The sequence below is a fragment of the Lygodium microphyllum genome, chromosome 12 (assembly GCF_053477565.2).
Source record: "Lygodium microphyllum isolate KBCC chromosome 12, Lygodium_microphyllum_v1.1.10, whole genome shotgun sequence".
NCBI classification, from domain to species: domain Eukaryota; kingdom Viridiplantae; phylum Streptophyta; class Polypodiopsida; order Schizaeales; family Lygodiaceae; genus Lygodium; species Lygodium microphyllum.
In genome coordinates, this window is record NC_141146.1 from 18,226,793 (window position 1) to 18,246,424 (window position 19,632).

General features: G+C 41.3%; 1 protein-coding gene across 3 annotated transcripts in view; it reads right to left on the reverse strand.

Annotated features, from left to right (window-relative positions):
* The window catches only part of LOC148027502 (Glycosyltransferase family 29 (sialyltransferase) family protein), a 48,848-nt gene that overhangs the window by 16,107 nt on the left and 13,109 nt on the right, over positions 1-19,632 (reverse strand). For all 3 annotated transcript variants that reach the window (XM_087689230.1, XM_087689229.1, XM_087689231.1), the window contains 4 exons: positions 713-905; positions 481-571; positions 329-396; positions 44-198 (listed from right to left, as the gene is read on the reverse strand). In XM_087689230.1, coding sequence (XP_087545356.1) covers positions 44-198; positions 329-396; positions 481-571; positions 713-905 — 507 coding nt within the window. The remainder of the gene's footprint in view (positions 1-43; positions 199-328; positions 397-480; positions 572-712; positions 906-19,632) is intronic.

Consider the following 19,632-nt stretch of genomic DNA (forward strand, 5'->3'; position numbering starts at 1 on the left):
GGACCACAAGGTTCATGTCATACTGGTAAGAATAGAGACATACCATTCTGTGTATCCAGGATCTACGGTGAAACCATATATATGAACCGTTTCACACTTTGAAAGAGCAAACTCAACAGCTTTAAGACCAGTGCCCTTTGCCGAAGATCCTAGTGGCATCCCCAGCATTAGGTAAACTGGATTCTCTATTGGCACATCCTACTCTTACGTACAGCAAACAACAATTTCCATAAAAATATTAGACCACTTAGACTGATACAACCATCCCCATTGCTACAAAAACATGGCTAACAAAAACCCATTATCAACCATGAGCATAAATTTTTACTCTAATCATCTTGTTCATGACATCATGGATTGTTGTCTTTATTATCAGGGCTGCTTCATTCCCAGTACCTGGCATTGCATCCAACAGGAACAAGCATGAACAGTTGCTATATCTCTGACCCTCAAACCATAAACCATTAAAGAACCACTAACCATCCAAAGCAGCAACTTTATCCAGAGCTTTGGCTGAACCTCGATTAAGAAGACGAAAAGTTGTTTTTGTTCCCACATACTCCGTGTAATTCTGCATAATAAGACAAATAGCAGCAAGTCTAAAGAAGCGTTATTAGGACACAAAACCATTCTTCACTACGGAGATCACACTAAAAACATTATTAGGGTATAAGACCATCCTTCACAACTGAAATCACAGAGAAGATAATACCTCAATAGGTGCTCCATTATTGCGCACCACAGCATCATAACTATCGATCTCTTTTCCAACTTGCATTTTCAAAAGATCCCCAGAATTACCAACAATGGCACATCTGCCATACTGCCGAGGAACATATGGTGGGGTCTGAGGCAATACTAGTGACAGCTTCTCCTCACACAAGCTTTTGTTCTCACAATTGTTGCTGAAATTCAGAAAAATACTTGCTCAGAGGAACAAAACATTTTAAAACCTGAAAGAACTCTTCAGCACTTTATGCAACAGAAAGGACAAAGACTGCGTGGCTCAACCAAACAAACAAGACCCTTGCAAAGTAATGGAGTCAAGACTATGAGAGCAGGAAAAGGAAGGGGCCAAAACTTCAGCAATTGACTGATGGCCACTATGGTGCATGCATTGTGCAAGTAGTGGCATACTTGATTGGGCAAGAGTTCAGATCTGGATTAACCCACCAGGCACTAAAATATATTCAAGCTCCATCCAAATAGTTATGCCCCTACAACTTATCGAATGGTTGCACTCTCACTAGTTTGAGATTGGGAGAGCAGAGTTCTTGATGTGTTGAATAGAAGCCCTCCCTATATCCAATCAATAGTAGTATCTGTAAATTAAAAATTATTAGCCTGACCATGAAGGAGATGTATAAGAGCCAATAGATCAATCTAACGCTCATGCTAGTGTTGCTGTTCTGTTGTGATTCTTCATTCGTGTAGAAGAATATAGGCCAGTATAACTATGAATAATAGGTCAAGTTGTTACAACCCATTAAAGATTATGGGAGCTCTAATTTACATGGGGGTTTACTCCAAGCAAATTGCATGTGGTGCAAGCTCCTAATTTTATGGCACAATTAAGGGGTAAATGTGAATACTATCGATATACTAGGGCTTACTGCATATGGACAAGGCTTTGTTGTACATGTTTGCTCCTGTGCTTGCACTCCTCTAAGCAAATATAGAACTTAACAAGTCATCCATGTGACATCAACCACATGCCCCAAAAGATGCTTTGAACCACATACTAGAAACCAACCAATTTGCAAATCAACATTGCATCTTGTCAAGGTCCACTCCAAATAGATGCCTACAATTGTGGATTAGAGATCTCACCTCCAAGGCGCACACATGGTCTTCCTACTAACACTCCTCCATGGCTGGCTCAACCAAGTCCCGGTCATCTCCACTAGGGGAAAGCACACCCTTAAAAAGGCCATCTTCCGCCACTTGTATACCTACAAGAGATGCAAATTCCACATCTATGTGTCTATCAACATCATATTCCTTGTGAGCAAGCTGAATACTACATAGGACATCCATCCTGAGGGCAATTTATGTCAAACAAAAGCAATGTCACAACACTTCCAATCCCATGTCACTAACATGTCGTCATTCTCCCACTTCCTATGGGTGACTTTATGAAGGCATACCTTGAACTGAAGCTTCTAGTTGCTTCTCTCAAACTATGGCAATTCCTGATTCCAACATAAACATTAACGATGCCAAAACTACAAATCCCCAAGCAACGGATTTCAAACTCTATGTTGCAATGTCCTAGTCATTACCAAACTCCCCATACCAAGTCACTATCACTTCCGTAATCTGACCCATCCAACAAAATCGTATTTGATCACCTCCATTGAGGACACTCACAATGCCTATGACCCTTTTCCTTACACTAGAATCACATGTTCTCCTCCCACAACCATCGTTTAGCATCACAGCAATTGTCTCTATAGAAGTGTCTCTTCACTACTCTCAAACTTGCCCTTAACTTTGTCTTTCGCAATAGCAAATTCACCAATTATCCAGTTTTCTATGCTTCTCCCACCCCGCAAAGTTCTTAGCCAACCATATGGCCCCATACAAGGAGTCTAGACATTGCACCTCTACATTGGTTGAAATAGAGGTATAAAGCTGTCCAAAAACTTGAAAACAACTTTATCGTTCGAGAGAAAGAAAGGACACAAGAGTAGCAGTTTGATGAAGCATGCCTCCACATTCTCCTCATGCTTCTAATAAAAAAATTCCTAGTCTTTCCTTGCTACAACTTGCACTTTGTTGGAGTAAAGTATTAAGATAGTCGAATGCATCTTAGCCAAGTGCTTAGTGCATGGGCCTTAAGGTACAACTCCCACCAAAAACACACTCCATCCCATAGCCTCTTCTGCACATGAAGCATCTTAAACCCCTCAAATTGTCACATAGATGCTATGAGGGTGCGCAACGGAAGAGGAACTCAAACACAAAGAGAAGAGAAGAGAAAATACAACAGGAAGAGAAAAGAAATCTGCACTGAATCTGAAATGAATGCTGAATACAATGGAGGACTGATCAGTCCTTGCACGCAGCCCAAAGCATTAATAAGGGCACCCAATCAGGCTGGAAAATTATGACAGCACCAAAAATGGTGACAGAGATGGATTGTGCAACGCGCAGTCCTTGCAATCGATGAAGAAGAATGGCCATGTTGGAGCATGCCCCTGCACGAGGAAGAAGACAATGATCTGCCTCAAAGTGGGCAGCTGCCTAGGGCCTAAAACATGCAGTCAGCCAGTTAAAAACTTGCCAACCAGTCCCAACAAATGCACAAAATGCTGCCACCCTCTGCAAAATGCAATGCTTGGCTCCAAATGCACACAAACTAACTGCTGGCCACTGCAACGGCTGAGAACTGGCTGCATGCACAATGTGAACACACCTAAACTGACTAACAAAAAAATGTATGCTCTAGAAAGAGCTGCCTCCTCCGTCAAAATAAATGATAGACATGTCAGAGCTCCTAATGTCCCCGTCTAACTCAAACTGAGACTCACATGCAAGAGATGACGGTGCATGACAAATACGACTACTAGCACCCCCTCTCAAATCCTGGCTGTGGCTAAAGGCCAAGGAAAATACGAATTCAAGGGTGACAAGAAGAGTGCCAATACTGATAAAGTCTATCAATGTAGACCATTGATGAAGAAACTCCTCACAATCCTAGGAACCCCCCTTTGAAACACTACGAGCCAAGGAATCCACAGCCACATCACCAATATCATCCCCCTTTGAAAGGAATGGGAGGTTCAAGGGAATCGCCGAAGGAGAGGGTGGGAGTCCTTCGAATTCTACATGTAGCCCAAGAGCATTCGCTTTCTATGCAGCCACTGAACGTGTGAAAAAAACAAGGACAACTAACCAACTTTAAATGATCAAAAGCCAGTACCAAGAAGACTGTATGAAAAGCAGAAGAGATGCCACAATCTAGTTACAAGTTTGAGAACGCTACTAAAGAACAAATTGAGCAAGGTGCATCTCACCACACATTGCTGGAAAGCCTTATGAAGTGTGATGAAAGCTGATCGATCTTACGGTGACACCAATGGGGAAGAAAAGTACCTTGCAAGAGGTCAAACTTATGAGAGACAGATAGGCACGCATGGATGATGATGATGATAGTAGCATCCACAATGCTCACGTCTTCCTCTCGTTGAAATGGCGATGGAGCAAATAAGTGAAGCTGCCAACCAAATTGGCATGACTAGTGTTAGGAGTAGAGACATCCGCAAAGACTTCATGCCCCCTCACCCCCCCCCCCCCCAAAAACACACACACACTCCCTCTCTCTCTCTCTCTCTCTCTCTCTCTCTCTCTCTCTCTACCATTTGAGAAGTGGGCCATCAATTGTGTTAGACCTATACATCCTTCGTCGACTATGCAGAAGCCATATATCATTGTGGTGATCGATTACTTTACAAAGTGGTCTGAAACTCAAGCTACGATCAAGGATAATACCAAGGAGACAGCTAGTTTTATCATGGAACAAATGGTCTGCCGTTTTGGTCCACCGAAAGAGTTTGTCTTTAATCATGGGACACACTTTCTAAACAAGGTTATAGAAGCCTTGATGGAAATGCTAAAAATCAAACACAATAGAACCACCCCCTATGATCCCCAAGCGAATGCACAAGTGGAGAGTACCAACAAATAGCTTGTGGGAATTTTATCCAAGACAATATCCGAGGGTAAGCGCAATTGGTACTAGAAACTTCATGTGGCTGTCTAGGCTTATGACTTTCAACAAGTTCAAGTTTTCTTTGATTTCTCAAATATCATTTTGCTACATGCTAATTATTCAAGATTTTTTCTTTTATTTTAATATTTTTAAACTATAATTATAGTTATCTATTTAATATTTAAAATTAAATGTTAATTATTTATCTTAATAGTAATATTTAAGCTATCAAAATAGTACGTGTACTTTCAAGTTTTAAATTTATTATTTGATTGCTTTTCAAAATTTTATCTTGAATAAATATTATTTACTTATGAGTCCTTAGGGAGTTATAAAGAATTTCATATTCTTAACATAAACCTATATTATTTGCTCGTGACCCCTAAGGGAGTCATAAATAATTAATATAATTATTGCTTGCCCTTCTTTTCATACCTTTTCATATATCATAGCAATCCTTAAATTTCAGAGATCAATAAATAATAATAATCATTTGCAATCTTATGATTTTATAGGAAAATAATCTTTTTATAGAGCATGTCCAACCTAAAAAACGATATATCGAAGGCTTCATTCAAAAATATGGGATTTGTAATAGTTCATGCCCTATTCATGTTTTATTTTTTCCTTAAAGGTATAAGCCTTAACAAAGGCTCATTTAGCCTTAATAATGTAAGCGTGGAGAAGAATGTGAGAATGACAATATTTGAACTTAACCAACTTCATAAATTATCACCGTGAAAATTCGAAGATAGAGAGAGAGAAATGTCAACATCACATTGAGAGGGGAATCGACCCCTCCCCCTTTCCAAGAATTTATAGAAACCCTAATTTGCTACAATTCTAAAAATTCTTGAAAAAATGCTTGGAATTTGCTACAATTCTAAAAATTAAAGTCTTGAAACCCTAATTTCTATAAGCTCCGGGCAACGAGCTAATTTTCTTATTTAGTGCTTGGATTAGATCAAGCTAAGTAAATTATACTTACTTATATTTTTTAGAGTGTTCTAGCCATTAACCACCTTTCAATAGAAAAATAAATATTTTTTAGAGTGTTCTAGCCATTATACTTACTTCCTCATATTTTTTAGAGTGTTCTAGCCATTATACTTACTTCCTCATATTTTTTAGAGTGTTCTAGCCATTAACCACCTTTCAATAGAAAGATAAATATTTAAGCATATTTTGAAACACCTAAAGAATAAAAATCGCCTTTCAAAGTACATGAGCATCAAATTAATTTGGAATCATTGAGCCAATATATCTTAGTAACGATTGACAATCGCTTGCTCTTAAAACCTGTCTTGTTCTCAAGACATTCCTTGAAGTATTTTTTATCCTACAACTTCTTTATAATCTACAAGTATTTCTAGATAGTCTTTAAAATACTCTTAAGGCATCCGTTTATAATCTAAATTAGAGTAATTTTTAAATTTTAGATTGAATTTTCTAATAATTTTTCTTCTTTGTTTCTTGATTATATAAAAGACTATTTGCTTTGGTTGAAGTATCTCATCCTATTCATCTGCTTCATGTAGATTCTCTATTACAGGTTTGAATGGTGGAGGCTCTTCATAAGACTTTAAAAGGTACATATAAAATGCATTGTGAATTCTCCAATGCTCTGAAAGAGCCCCCCAAAAGAGACTAGTGGTTTGTAGATCTCTGTCATCCATGATGATTTATGGTAACCCATGATATTTAGAGATATATTGAACAAATATTCTAGTCATATGTTGAGAATTGATAGCCTTCTTGACTAGAATGAAATAAACATGTTTGCTAAACCTGTCAATAATAGTATATATGCTATCACTGCCGTTTGCTAATTTTGACAAGCCAAAAATAAAATAAAACATAACAATGATTTCCCAAGGTTGTCTCAAAATTGGCAATAATTGCAAAAGCCCTAAAACCTTTTGCTAATCAAACTTAATCTTTTAGTACACAATATATTATTTGACAAATTGTTTAATGTCTCATCGAAGACTAAACCAAAAGAAATACATTTCAAGTGCCTTGGTTGTGGCCAAAATACCACGACGAGGCATATAAGGAGCCGCATGACTTTCTTCCACTATTTTAGACTTGAAATCTTTAGTAATGCATAGCTTATTCTCTATCAAAAGAAATCTATCTTTGGTAACATAAGAGCTTACCCTTTTACTAAGTTGTAATATGTTGGCAATAAAGGGCTCGTGCCTTTTAAATGTGCTCAAGTGTGAACACACCCTTAGCACTTATACTTACACATATATATCTATCTAAAAACCTAAAGGTACACACCCGTTATTGTACCTAAAAACGTGCTCACTCTCTACTCTGCTCTCTCACACTCTATCTCTCACTACGCGGAACGACTGTCTGCCTCGATCTCCGTGCCTAATCGATCCCTACAAACTGGTATCAAAGCTTCAACTAATGTGTTCGCGCTCCTCAGAGTCCGTGTTGGACATCTCTAGTGTTTCGCTCGCGCGAAATCTTCAGGTCGCCACTAATTTTAGACATATGTGTGTGCTGCACTATCACTCGACAATCTGGAAACCCAAACTCTACACAGGCAACAGGTCGTTTTTAACCTGATAGGCAGATGACAAGTCGTTTCATGTCTTGACAACCAGGTGACAACAGCAACTAACTGGCGGGAGCTGTAGGCGTGGCATCAGGTGGCATTTTTTCTGCAACGCGATTGCAGGCTCCAGTCACGTCGCAGGCAGGTCAACGGGGTCTCAAACTCCGGTTATTGCGACAGTCGACGGGGGTCTTTTTCCAAGTAACGCAAGTCTGGCGACCAACGGATACCAACTTTGCAAGCATGACAAGTCACGGACCTGAACGGCCCGTTGACCTGCAATTTTCCTCTTGTTTTTTTTTTCAAAAACATTTGATTTTACTTTTGCCTCCTCTCCTTCAGGCGTTTGTGCGCGCAAGCATAGTATGCAAACCTGTGCAAAATTAAGCTAGAAATTTGGGCCTTTTCCAGAACTTGGGAATCTCAACACAGAATTGGACAATCTGACTCAGAAATCACAAAGTCGGTGTACATTTGCCCGAGAATTTTAGGGCTTTTCACATTTTAGTGAAATTCAATTTCACTGAAATTAGTACATGCAGGACTTGGAAAATTTGGGGATTTGTCCAGATTTGGTGCGAGCAAGATGCAACAGTGATATCTGCCTCGGAAATTGCAGGAATTGTCACATTTTGTCCCTGAGATTTGGGGCTTTTCATGTACATGCATAAATTGGGCTGAAATTAACCCAATTTTTCAACATTGAGGCACATTGGACCCCGTGCAATTTGAGGCTTTTGTAGTTTGGGCAAAAGCAATGCTACAATATCCTGTTACAAAAGAAGCAACCAAAACCGATCAAAACCAAAGGAGCAAAGCCCATGGACATGGATCAGGACGATTGGGATGAGTTGAATGAGCTTGCACGCTCAACCATAGAGCTATTGATTTTTTATGCCTTGCTCTTCAACATTGAAGGTTTGGATTCTACATATGCTATATAGACTAGACTGGAAGAACTGTATGCACAAAAGAGTGCTGCAAGCAAAGTGTATTGGCTGAAAAAGCTTATGGATTTACGTATGAAAGAGAGTACATCAATGTCTACTCACTTGAGTGAGTTTAACTCCATTTTCAGCCAGCTGGTTGCCTTGAAGTTCAAGATTGATGAGGAATTTAAGGCTACTTTCTTACTTTGGACTCTACCAGAGAGTTGGGATATATTTAGGACTGCTATGAGCAATTCTAATGTAATCCTGTTGTATGCTGATGTAGAGAGTGCTCTACTTATGGAAGAGATGAATCGGCAGAGCAATGCATCCAGCAAGTCTTTCAATGCTTTGCATACTAGGGGCAGATCACAACAAAAGGGCAAATATGATGGCAAGGGACGCAGTAAATCCCGTGGCAAAGATGTTGAATGCCACCATTGTGGAAAGAAGGGTCACTTTAAACGTGACTGCTACAAATGAAAGAAAGAGAAAGGAAAAGACAAGAAGAGAGATCATAGCAAGGAAGAGAAGAAGGACAGTCAGCCTAAGAAGAGCAGTGTAAAAATCGAAGAGGTGAATGTAGTCACTCATGACAGTGACAGTGGGAGTAATGTACTCTGTCTCTTCACACTTTGGTGCAAATGCTTTACTTCCAGATACAAATGATGACATGTATACCTAGATTCTTGATTCAGATGCTTCCTTTCATGTCACCCCTCACTTATCGTGAGTGGTTTTCCGCCTATACATGGAGTGTAAAAATCGAAGAGGTGAATGTAGTCACTCATGACAGTGACAGTGGGAGAAATGTACTCTTTGTCTCTTCACACTTTGGTGCACATGCTTTACTTCCAGATACAAATGATGACATGTATACCTAGATTCTTGATTCAGGTGCTTCCTTTCATGTCACCCCTCACTTATCGTGAGTGGTTTTCCGCCTATACAGGGAGTCGACATGGTGTTGTCCATCTTGGGGACAACTATGCATGTGAGATTGCAGGTATTGGCAGTGTGCAATTACAGTTTCAGCATGGCTCTGTCTTTACACTTCAGCATGTACGGCAAGTACCTCAACTCAAAAAGAGCTTGATTAGCACAGGGCAGCTAGATGATGATGGTTTTCATACCACCTTCGGTGATTGAAAATGGAAGATCTATAAGGAATCTAGGGTTATTGCCAGAGGTTGCAAGAGTGATACTTTGTATCCACTTCATGTATCTAGTGTGCGTACATGTTGTTGCCGTGAATGAGCAGCCAAGCGTTTCTTTGTGGCATGGCCGGTTGGAACACATAAGTCAAACATGAATGAAAGTGCTTTCTCGTTTGGGTTACTTGCCTTGTCTTCGTTATGCTGATTTTGAGCATTGTGATCATTGCATTTATGGCAAACATGCACAGATGTCTCACAAAAAGTCTCTTTCTTTGAAACCTTCTCCTCTGGAGTTAGTAAATTCCGATGTATGTCAAATGCCAGGATTATCTTTAGGGGAAAAGAAATATTTTGTCACCTTTGTTGATGATACTACATGCAAGGTATGGGTTTATACCATTCGTAGCAAGGATGAAGCGCTTGATAAATTTAAAAAATTCTTGGCATTGGCTGAAAATCAAACAGATAAGACACTTAAGTGTCTTCGCTCTGACAATGGTGGGGAATATGTGTCCAAGGCCTTTCAAGCATTTTGTGACAGCAAAGGGATAAAGAGGGAGCTCACTGTCCCCAATAATCCGCCCCAAAATGGAGTTGCACAGCGTATGAATCGGACCATACAAGATAAGGTCTGTACAATGTTGTCTCATGCTGCATTACCCCATGGTTTTTGGGCAGAGGCTGTTATGACAGCCGTTCACTTAATTAATCAATCACCAAACAGGTCTTTGGGGAAGGGGAGTTCCCCAAGAAGCGTGGTCGAGCAAGCCACCTTCATATACTCATCTGAAACTATTTGGCTGCAAGGCCTTTGTGCACATTCGTAAAGAAATACGCAGCAAACTTGAGCCAAAGTCCTATAAATGCATTTTCCTAGGATCCCACAATCTATACCCCACAATCTATACCCCATTTTCTTAGGATCCTGCAAACTTGAGCCTAAAGGGCAGAAAACCCTTCCATGCGAATGGGTTTAAAAGATGAAGGTCACTTCTCGTTCCTCACCAAAGTACAAAGCAAGGTTGGTTGCAAAGGGGTACAAGGAAGAGCATGGAATTGAATTTGATGAGATTTTCTCTCCTGTAGTCAAGATGACTACATTGAGAACCATTTTGGGCTTGGTTGCAATTGAGGATATGGAGCTCATACGGATGGATGTAAAGACTGCGTTTTTACATGGTGATCTGCATGAAGACATATGTATGCAGCAACCTAAAGGGTAAGAACAAGGGAAAGAAAAAATGGTATGTAAACTCAAAAGGAGTTTGTATGGGCTGAAACAAGGACCAAGAGAATGGTATCATAAGTTTGATACATTCATGCTGTCCCAAGGCTTTCATAGAAGTCAAGTGGATCACTGCTTGTACACCAAGAAGGCAACAAATGGCAGTCTAGTTATCTTGGTTTTGTATGTTGATGACATACTGATTGCTGGCAGGGATACTCATGCCTTGGATTCATTGAAGTAAAGTCTTCATGGCAGCTTTGACATGAAGGATCTTGGTGATGCAAATCATATTCTTGGCATGCAAATACTCAAAGATAGATCGACAAACTTACTCTATCTATCTCAGCAGGAGTATATCTCCAAAGTTTTGCAGCGTTTCAATATACGGGGGGGAAAACAATTGGGATTCCATTGTCTCCATATGTGAAACTTAGTGGAGAGGACAGCCCTACATCTGATGATGAGAAGGCTGAAATAGCCAAGATACCATATGCTTTAGCTGTTGGCAGTTTGATGTATGCTATGGTTGCTACACGTCCTGACATTGCCTTTGCAAGGAGAGTGGTTAGCAGATACATGGCAATCCCTGGCAAGAAACATTGGGATGTAGTGAAAGGTATTATGAGATACCTCAAAGGCACAAAGGAGTTGTGCATCTGCTTTGGAAAGCAAAAGGCATCTATTGTTGGCTTTATGGATGCACACTATGCTGGTCATGCGGACTACAAGAAGTCCACTTCTGGATATGTGTTTACTTTCACAGGAGGAGCAATCTCTTGGATCTCCAAGCTACAAAAGTGTGTTGCATTGTCTACTACAGATGCACAGTATGTAGCTGCCACTGAGGCATGCAAGGAGGCTTTATGGCTTTCACGTCTGGTGGAAGAGCTTGGCATCACAGAGTTACCTGTTCTCCATTGTGATAGTCAGAGTGCTATCATGCTAGCACGGAATCCTGTCTTTCATGCAAAGACAAAGCACATACAGGTGAAGTACCACTTCATTAGAGATGTACTTAACAGCAAGAGCATTGAGCTTGTCAAAGTGCATACAGATGATAACCCTGCAGGCCTTCTCACGAAAGATCTTCCAGCAGAGCGGTTTACTCATTGCCGACAGATGATGGGAGTTGGATAGATATATGTATTTCAGCTTTGTACATACCTAGACTTAGCTGAATCTTTTCTCCTCTTAAGGCACATTGCCTTTAGGTGGAAGGTTGTTCGTGCCTTTTAAATGTGCTCGGGTGTGAACACACCCTTAGCACTTGTACTTACAGATATATATCTATCTAAAAACTTGAAGATACACACTTGTTATTGTACCAAAAAACGTGCTCACTCTCTACTCTGCTCTCTGACACTCTCTCTGTCTCTCACTACGCGGAACGATTGTCTGCCTTGATCTCCGTGCCTAATTGGTCCCTACATAATACTCTCCCAAATGATTTTAAAATCTTCATCGGAAGCATACATGTCCCTCATACTAGTGAAATCTATATGATTAATCGTGGACACTACATGAATCTAAGGTCTTTTTGACAGAACATCGACTACCTTATTTTGCTTCCTAAGAATATGCAATATTTGAAAGTTAAATTAAGCTAAATAATTGACCAATCATACTTCTCAAAAATCTTTCGATGGTTAAGAAAATATCTTAGACTGTTGTCATGGTCCGTCTTGATCAAAAAATTTTAATCTAAAAGATATCGTCTCCAATCTTTTAAAGCTTGAATGATGGGCACTAATCGCTTTTCATAGGTAGTAGCATTATTTTCTACCTTTTGCAACCTTTTGCTTAGATAAGCAATTGCATACCCTTCTTGGTTTAAGACTACACTAATGCAGTATCCTAAAGCATCACATTCCACAAAGAAAAGATTTGACAAATTAAATACAATCAAAACAAATCCTTTGCTCATATAGAACTTTAGAGCTTCAAAAGCTTCCTTCTTTAGTATGATCGATTGGAATGCCACTACTTTTTTTGTTAGATCATACCATGGTCCAACAAACCACCACAAACCATTTAATCAATCTCCTATAATAACAACATAGTTCCAAGAAACTTCAAACTTCATATACACTAGTCAATTCTAGCCATTCTACAATAGTCTTGACTTTTTCTGGATCCATCCAAATCCCATCTTTGGATATAATATAGCCCAAGTAGTGAATCTCTTCCGGGAAAAATTCACACTTTTCACCATTCAAATAGAGTTTGTGTTTGCAAAGTTTTTAAAATACTATTTTCAAGTGTTGCTTATGCTCTTCTTCATCTTTTGAATGAACCGAAATATCATCAAAGAAAGTACTTATAAACTTCTAGTGTGCTCTAAAGATTCTTTCAAACATTCTATTAAAGGTTACAAGGGTATTGGTGAGACAAAATGGTAACACAAAAAACTTATACAAACCAAAAGTTGTCCTAATTATCGTTTTATGAATAGCTTGGAAAGCAATCCTTATATGATAGTAGCCGCTCTTCAAGTCAATTCACCTGAATATTGTGGATCTATCCAAGATATCATCAATTCTTGAAAAGAAAAACCTATTTTGAATTCTGATTGTTGAGGATCCTATAATTCACACATATATCAAGATTCGTCTTTCTTCTACAGCTCCCAAAAATAATATCAATGTAATGATCTTCTAGCCTCTTTAGTGGTAACTCATCAGGTAAAGTGTCTACAAAACAATCCTCATACTCATTTCAAAAACTCATTCGCTCCTCGTTCATATCTAAGATGCACTTTTCACTTCTAGACTCTTTGTCACAATCTTTGATAAAAATCAAGTACGAGAAATTAGACTTTTTCATTGCTTTACAAATTTATATATAGAATAAGATGGGAATAGAGTTTCCTTCCACTCCCAAATGAGAAGATACATTTTTACCCTCAATCTATTTTTCTATGTCAAGGTATGTCTAGTACAATATCACAATGACCAAGATCTCCCATGATAAAATTCTCATGATCTATATAATCTCCTATCTCAATTTGCACTTTTCCAAGAATGAGAGTAACTTCGAACTCCGTTCCTTGAAAAACAACACCTAACATTTTTTGTGTTCCAAATCTCTCCTTTGGTAGATGTAGAGCTTCAACAATCTGAGAATGGATAGAATGATATGTAGCCCGTGTATCAAAATGAATGAGAACAAGTTGATTTGTAATCTTACCCTAAGCCATAAAAAGCTTCCTTTTCTTTGACGGAGTTTCATCCTATTGCAAGGATTCCTTAGGTATAGCATTTGCTTGAGGTGTCTGTTGGGGCTGGTTTTCCTTCTTTGCCTTATTAGGATATTGTCTAGCCATGTGTCCTCTTTCTCCACAAGAAAAACATCATCCTTCTCTTGTATATTCTACTAATTGTTAATATGTTAGCTTCTTTTGGATGAGAAGGTGGTGTTCCTCCAATCTTATGCTTTGGTTTTTATTTATTTGAATTCTTTTAATCAAATATCTTGGTCTTCTTTCTTTTCAGTGCTTCTATTGAGGCTTTATAAAGCATCCCCAATATATGTAGTCCTTTAGCTTCTAAGGCCACATCTTGGGCTGCTTCTAAAGTATCAAGCTTTGTCATCTTGACAACTCATCGTACCATTAGATGTTATCCATGAATAAACTTTATTTCTCCATATTGGACAAAACTGCATTAAGAGATGTAAATTTAAGAGAAACAGCCACAAATCTATTGATACATGTTTCAACATTGTCTCCATGGCTTTGCTTCAGCTCATCCCATTCTTGTTACACATTGACTTCAAAGGATGAAGGCAAAAACTTCTTGTTGAATATCTCCTTAAACTCTTTCCAAGAGGCTTCTTTCCCTCTTGAACAACTTTGAGCCACCAATTTAAAGTGACATCCCTCAAATGCATTTTAACAATCTTAATCTTTGATTTTTTCTATATAATCTTCACAACCAAAAGAGGCATTAAATTATCTAGTAAAAGACACAACTTTTTGAGAATCTTTCTACTCATCACATGACCCCTATAGATGACATTTTTCTTGCTAGACATCCTACAACTAGGAGAGTCACAATAGGAAACAACTCCTTGTTCAAGATCTAGGCTTGTGGTTGCATCAGTTTTGTCGTTGATGAGGGTTAGGATCACGCTACACTGGATGACATTTATCATCTCCCCCAGCTTGGGGTGAACTTATTGTTTGTTCAACAGCTTTATCAGTTGGAACGTGCAATCTTCTTTACATCAATTGCAGTCGAAGTCATTGATGAGAAGACTGGTTTATTCGTTGCTCACGGCAAGGCACAGCCTAACGACCTCTATCAGACACTTTCTTACCATGCGGACAACCAGGAACTCCGAGTTCCATCACTTCCAAGCTTTAGCCACTACACGGGAGCCCTCGAGCAATGAGCTTCTTTGGCGTTACCGCTTAGGATAGTTTGGATACAACTCTCTTTACAAGTTGTAGTTCGTGGCTCATGGCTGCCTTCACCCTTCTTCTACTTCAGGCGCCCTATTCCAGCATCAGGCTATGTTTGGAGCATCTTCCACTTGGTGTCACCATCATTTGCTTGGCATCACCATCTCCGCCTACATTTTTCAATGTGGAGATCTTCTCCTTGGCTGGCGTCCTCATCTCTAGCTTGGCCCAACATCCTAGCCTCTAGCAACAATCTCCATCATCGAGCATTAGTGATTTTATCGCTCGTCCATCATTGGGGCTACTAGAACCTACGTTTTTGCAGCTTGGCTCCTCCTCCATCACTTGCCATCACTTGTCTATCACAAGGCTGCTGCGACCCGCGTTTTTGCAATTGGCTCCTCCTCTATCACTTGTCGTCACTCATCTATCAAAGAGGCTGCTAGGACCTACGTTTTTCAAGCCCGACTCATCCTCCATCATCTAGAATCATCATTATCCACCTAGTGTCAGCATCTAGGCTGCTCTCATTGCACTTGACAGCTCCAACACTCTTGGATTTATGTTTTGCTGCCCAGGTCACTCCCTAGCATCAGAGGACAGCAATTCGCTCCCTCGACACTTGGTGATCATCTTCCATATCTCCGACGACATTTGAGGACTGTCGTCCACTCCCCGACTCATCCTCCATCATCTAGAATCATCATTATCCACCTAGTGTCAGCATCTAGGCTGCTCTCATTGCACTTGACAGCTCCAACACTCTTGGATTTGTGTTTTGCTGCCCAGGTCACTCCCTAGCATCAGAGGATAGCAATTCGCTCCCTCGACACTTGGTGATCATCTTCCACATCTCCGACGGCATTTGAGGACTGCCGTTCACACCCTTTATAGATGTCTTTCACCATCCAATGATTACTTCGATAGCCCACTACCCGGAGGACTACATTTCGCTCCCTTCACTGTGCAGATTTCCCACAGGTGATACCGCCTAATTCAAACAAGACAATGTGGTTATCTTTTGAGCTTCGACCTCACTGCAACACCTTTTCTTCTCACAGCATGATTCAAAGCATCATCATCGTGTTCTTGTTTCCAAGTTTCTCCTCTCTCAATGTTTGTCGTACACACTTTGTTACTCCCCACAAACCCTACTGTCTCTTTGCATTGTCACTTATTTTTGACATGATATCGAAGCATACTTGTTATTTTTTACCTCTACTAACTCCCCTTCCCAAAATGGTGTCATAGAGCATAGGAACTGGACAGTTTTGAACATGGCACCCTCTATGTTGTTCACAACAAAGCTTTCCAATCATCTATGGGTTGAGGCTATTAGCACAGTGTACATCCTCATCAACCAATGCCCGACCGTGGCAATCCCTCAACGGACTCCCTACAAGGGATTCTTTGGCGAGAGGCATGTTATTTCCCACTTCAAAGTCTTCGAGAGTCGTGCATACACACACATGCCTAACAACAAGATAGGAAAGCTCACTCCCCGAGATGATCTATTGATCTTTGTGGATTATTTTTCCGAAGAAAAACCCTATCCTTTGTTTGATCCTCAAGCAAACAAGGCAATCGTTAGGCATGATGTCATCTTTGATGAGAGGGACATAGTACAATCTTATACAAAGGACTCTAAGTCCTTACCTCAGCCCACATCATCTGACATTGGGCCTGTCAAGATTGTGGGAGAGAAGGAAGGAGTCTCACTTGTAGCTTTCTTGCTTACACAATGGGGGAATACACACAAAGGTGGAGGCTGAAAACAGTTTTCCTCTTCTTAGTTGTGCAAGCCAAAAAGAAGTCTCTTACAAAGAAATAGAAGAACCCTATATATGGGTCTCAAACAAAAGACAACTAACTAAGGTGGCATACTAACTGAGCCGCGAACTAGAGTAGATAAGAATAGCTGTCATCTAGCTATTATTCATGGGCGGTGTACCAACCGCATCTACAACTGACAAGTCGGTGACATTAATGCACAACGGTCACCCTGGCATATCACGAGTGGAGCTCGATATCTCAACACTCCCCCTCGAGCTCAATCCCAATTCCTGCACACCAAGCAAGTCTCTGAACTTGCGCAGCTTCTCTGTGCCCAATGCCTTCGTAAATATGTCAGCTACATGATCCTCTGTGCTGACATAAACTAGATCAATAAGACCTAGTAAAACCCTCTCCCGCACATAGTGATAATGCACCTCAATGTGCTTTGTTCTAGCATGATAGACTGGGTTATTTGCCAAGTGTATACTGCTCATGTTGTCACAATAAATGACAACTGGCCCATCTGTAGGCTGATGCATATCATAAAGTAGCTTAAGCAACCAAGCTACCTCACATGCAGCTATTACTGCACCCCTGTACTCGGCCTATGTGCTCGATAAGGCAACTGTAGGCTATTTCTGTGAGAGTGTGCAACGGAAGAGGAAATACGAACACGGAGGGAGAGAGAGAGAGAGAGAGCAGAAAATAAGGAAGAGAAATCTGCACTGACTGAAATGAATGCTGAATACACTGAAATGGACTGATCAGTCCCTGCACGCAGCCCACAGTGTCAGTGAGGGCACCAGATCAGGCTGGTGACGATGGCAGCACCACCACGGGGGAGGAGTGTCGGAATCTGCAAGAAGACAACTGACCAAGTGGGGAGGGGGGGCTGCCAATATATAGGCAACGGACAAACCCTAACCCTAACCCTAAAATGGGCGCAAACCCTAAAATGGGCGCAAACCCTAAAAGTGCCCTAAAATGGGCGCCCCACAACAGTGACCAAAAAGGTGGCCGGGCAGCCAGTGGCTGCCCACTAAAAGAGGCCAAAAAGAAATACACAACCTAAGACAGCCAGTCAAGAGTGACTAGCCTCCCCCATCATAACACATGACAGACATGTCAGAGCTCCTAATGTCCTCGTCTGACTCAGACTGAGGCTCACAGGCAGGAGATGACAAGGCATGACAAACATGACTGCTAACACCCCCTCTCAAATCCTGGATGTGGCTGAAGACCGAAGAGGAAATAGATCTTGGGGTGGCAAGAGGAATGCCAATGTCGATGAAGTCTGTCGATGTAGACTGCCGCTGAAGGAGCTCCTCACGATCCTGGAAAGCCCCCTCTAAAACACTAGGGGCCAGGGAATCCACAGCCGCATCACCGAGATCGTCCCCCTCTGAAAGGGATGGGGGGTACGAGGGAACCACCGGAGGAGAAGGTGGGGGATGGGAAGGAACCTGTGGAATAGAAGGTGCACAAGCGGGAACGGGTGTAGCAATAGACTGCCTCGGAGGACCCTGCATCAAAGAAGGGGAATGGAGCCTGTAAAGCCCGCTCTCCTGCCAACCTATAGATAAGACAGCTCCTGTAAAAGAATCCTCAATAACAACGGCATGCTCGGTGAAGATCACTCGTGTGCCAAGCCTCGTAAGGCCATAAACTGAGAGGAGGGGAAGGCCCAAGTCCGAAACATGTAGGGCCTGTGAAAGGAAGCTCGTAGGTCAGTCTGTAAACAAAGGCAATGTGCCAACACCACTAATAGGCACCGATAAAATGTCACCAACAGTGACTGAACCCTTTGATGGACGGAGATCCTGTAACAAATCACCTCGGGGAGTCATATGACTCGAAGCACCATTGTCCACTAACCAAGGCTGCGCAGAAGACACTACAGCCACAGAAGAAGGATCCTCCTCCAAAGCATGGATATGAAGGAACACTGACTCATGGGTAACAGCTGGTGTAGAGGTAGAAGAAGGCTCCGATATAGATCCATCCTTCGCTCCCGGACGAAGGTGAGGGTACTTCTTCCAGCATTTCTCCTCGGGATGTGTCCCTTTCCCACAGTGTGGGCACTTCGGTCTCTCTGAATCTGAGTCAGAGCCTGAAGAACTGTCCTTCTTCTTAGCCTTTGACTTCTTCTTCTTCTTCTGTCCTCCCGAACCTGCAACAAAGGCTCTAGTGGAGTCAGATCCACTAGCACTGACCTCTCTGAGTCGCTCGTCATGCTCCAAGACAAGCGGGGATAGCTCCTCCCATAGAAGCTTCTCACGGGTCCTCGATGTAAGTAGGCTGGTGTAGAAGACATCAAACCGAGGCGATGGAAGCTGAGTCAAAAGAATCATAGCCATGTCTTCAGAAGATATCGTCCGACCGAGGGATGCAAGCTCATCCCTCATATCCTGTAATCTGTTGATGTGGTCCTTCATGGAAGGACTATCATCAATAGCGAGCATCTGCAACTTCTTTTCAAGAGATATCCGGTGGGCAAACGTCTTCTGCTGATAGAGAGACGCTAGCTTCTGCCACATATCCGCTGCAGTCTTCAACTTGTGAACATGAATAAGGACAGAATCCTGCAAACTCAGAAAGAGGAAAGATCGGGCTCTAGAATTGAGCCGATCCCATAAGGCTGCACGATCCATAGATGTCCCATCTGAGGGATCCACCATAGGCCGGGGAATAGGAACAGAAACAAGCTCCCAAAGATCGAAGGAGTCCAAGATACACTCCACCTTGCAGGACCATAGAGAAAAGTTGGAGCCATCCAACCGGTCCTCTTTGGGCAGCTGAGGAAGTACGGGTACCTGTACAGGGGGTACCAAAGGCTGCATCTTCGGCCCACTGG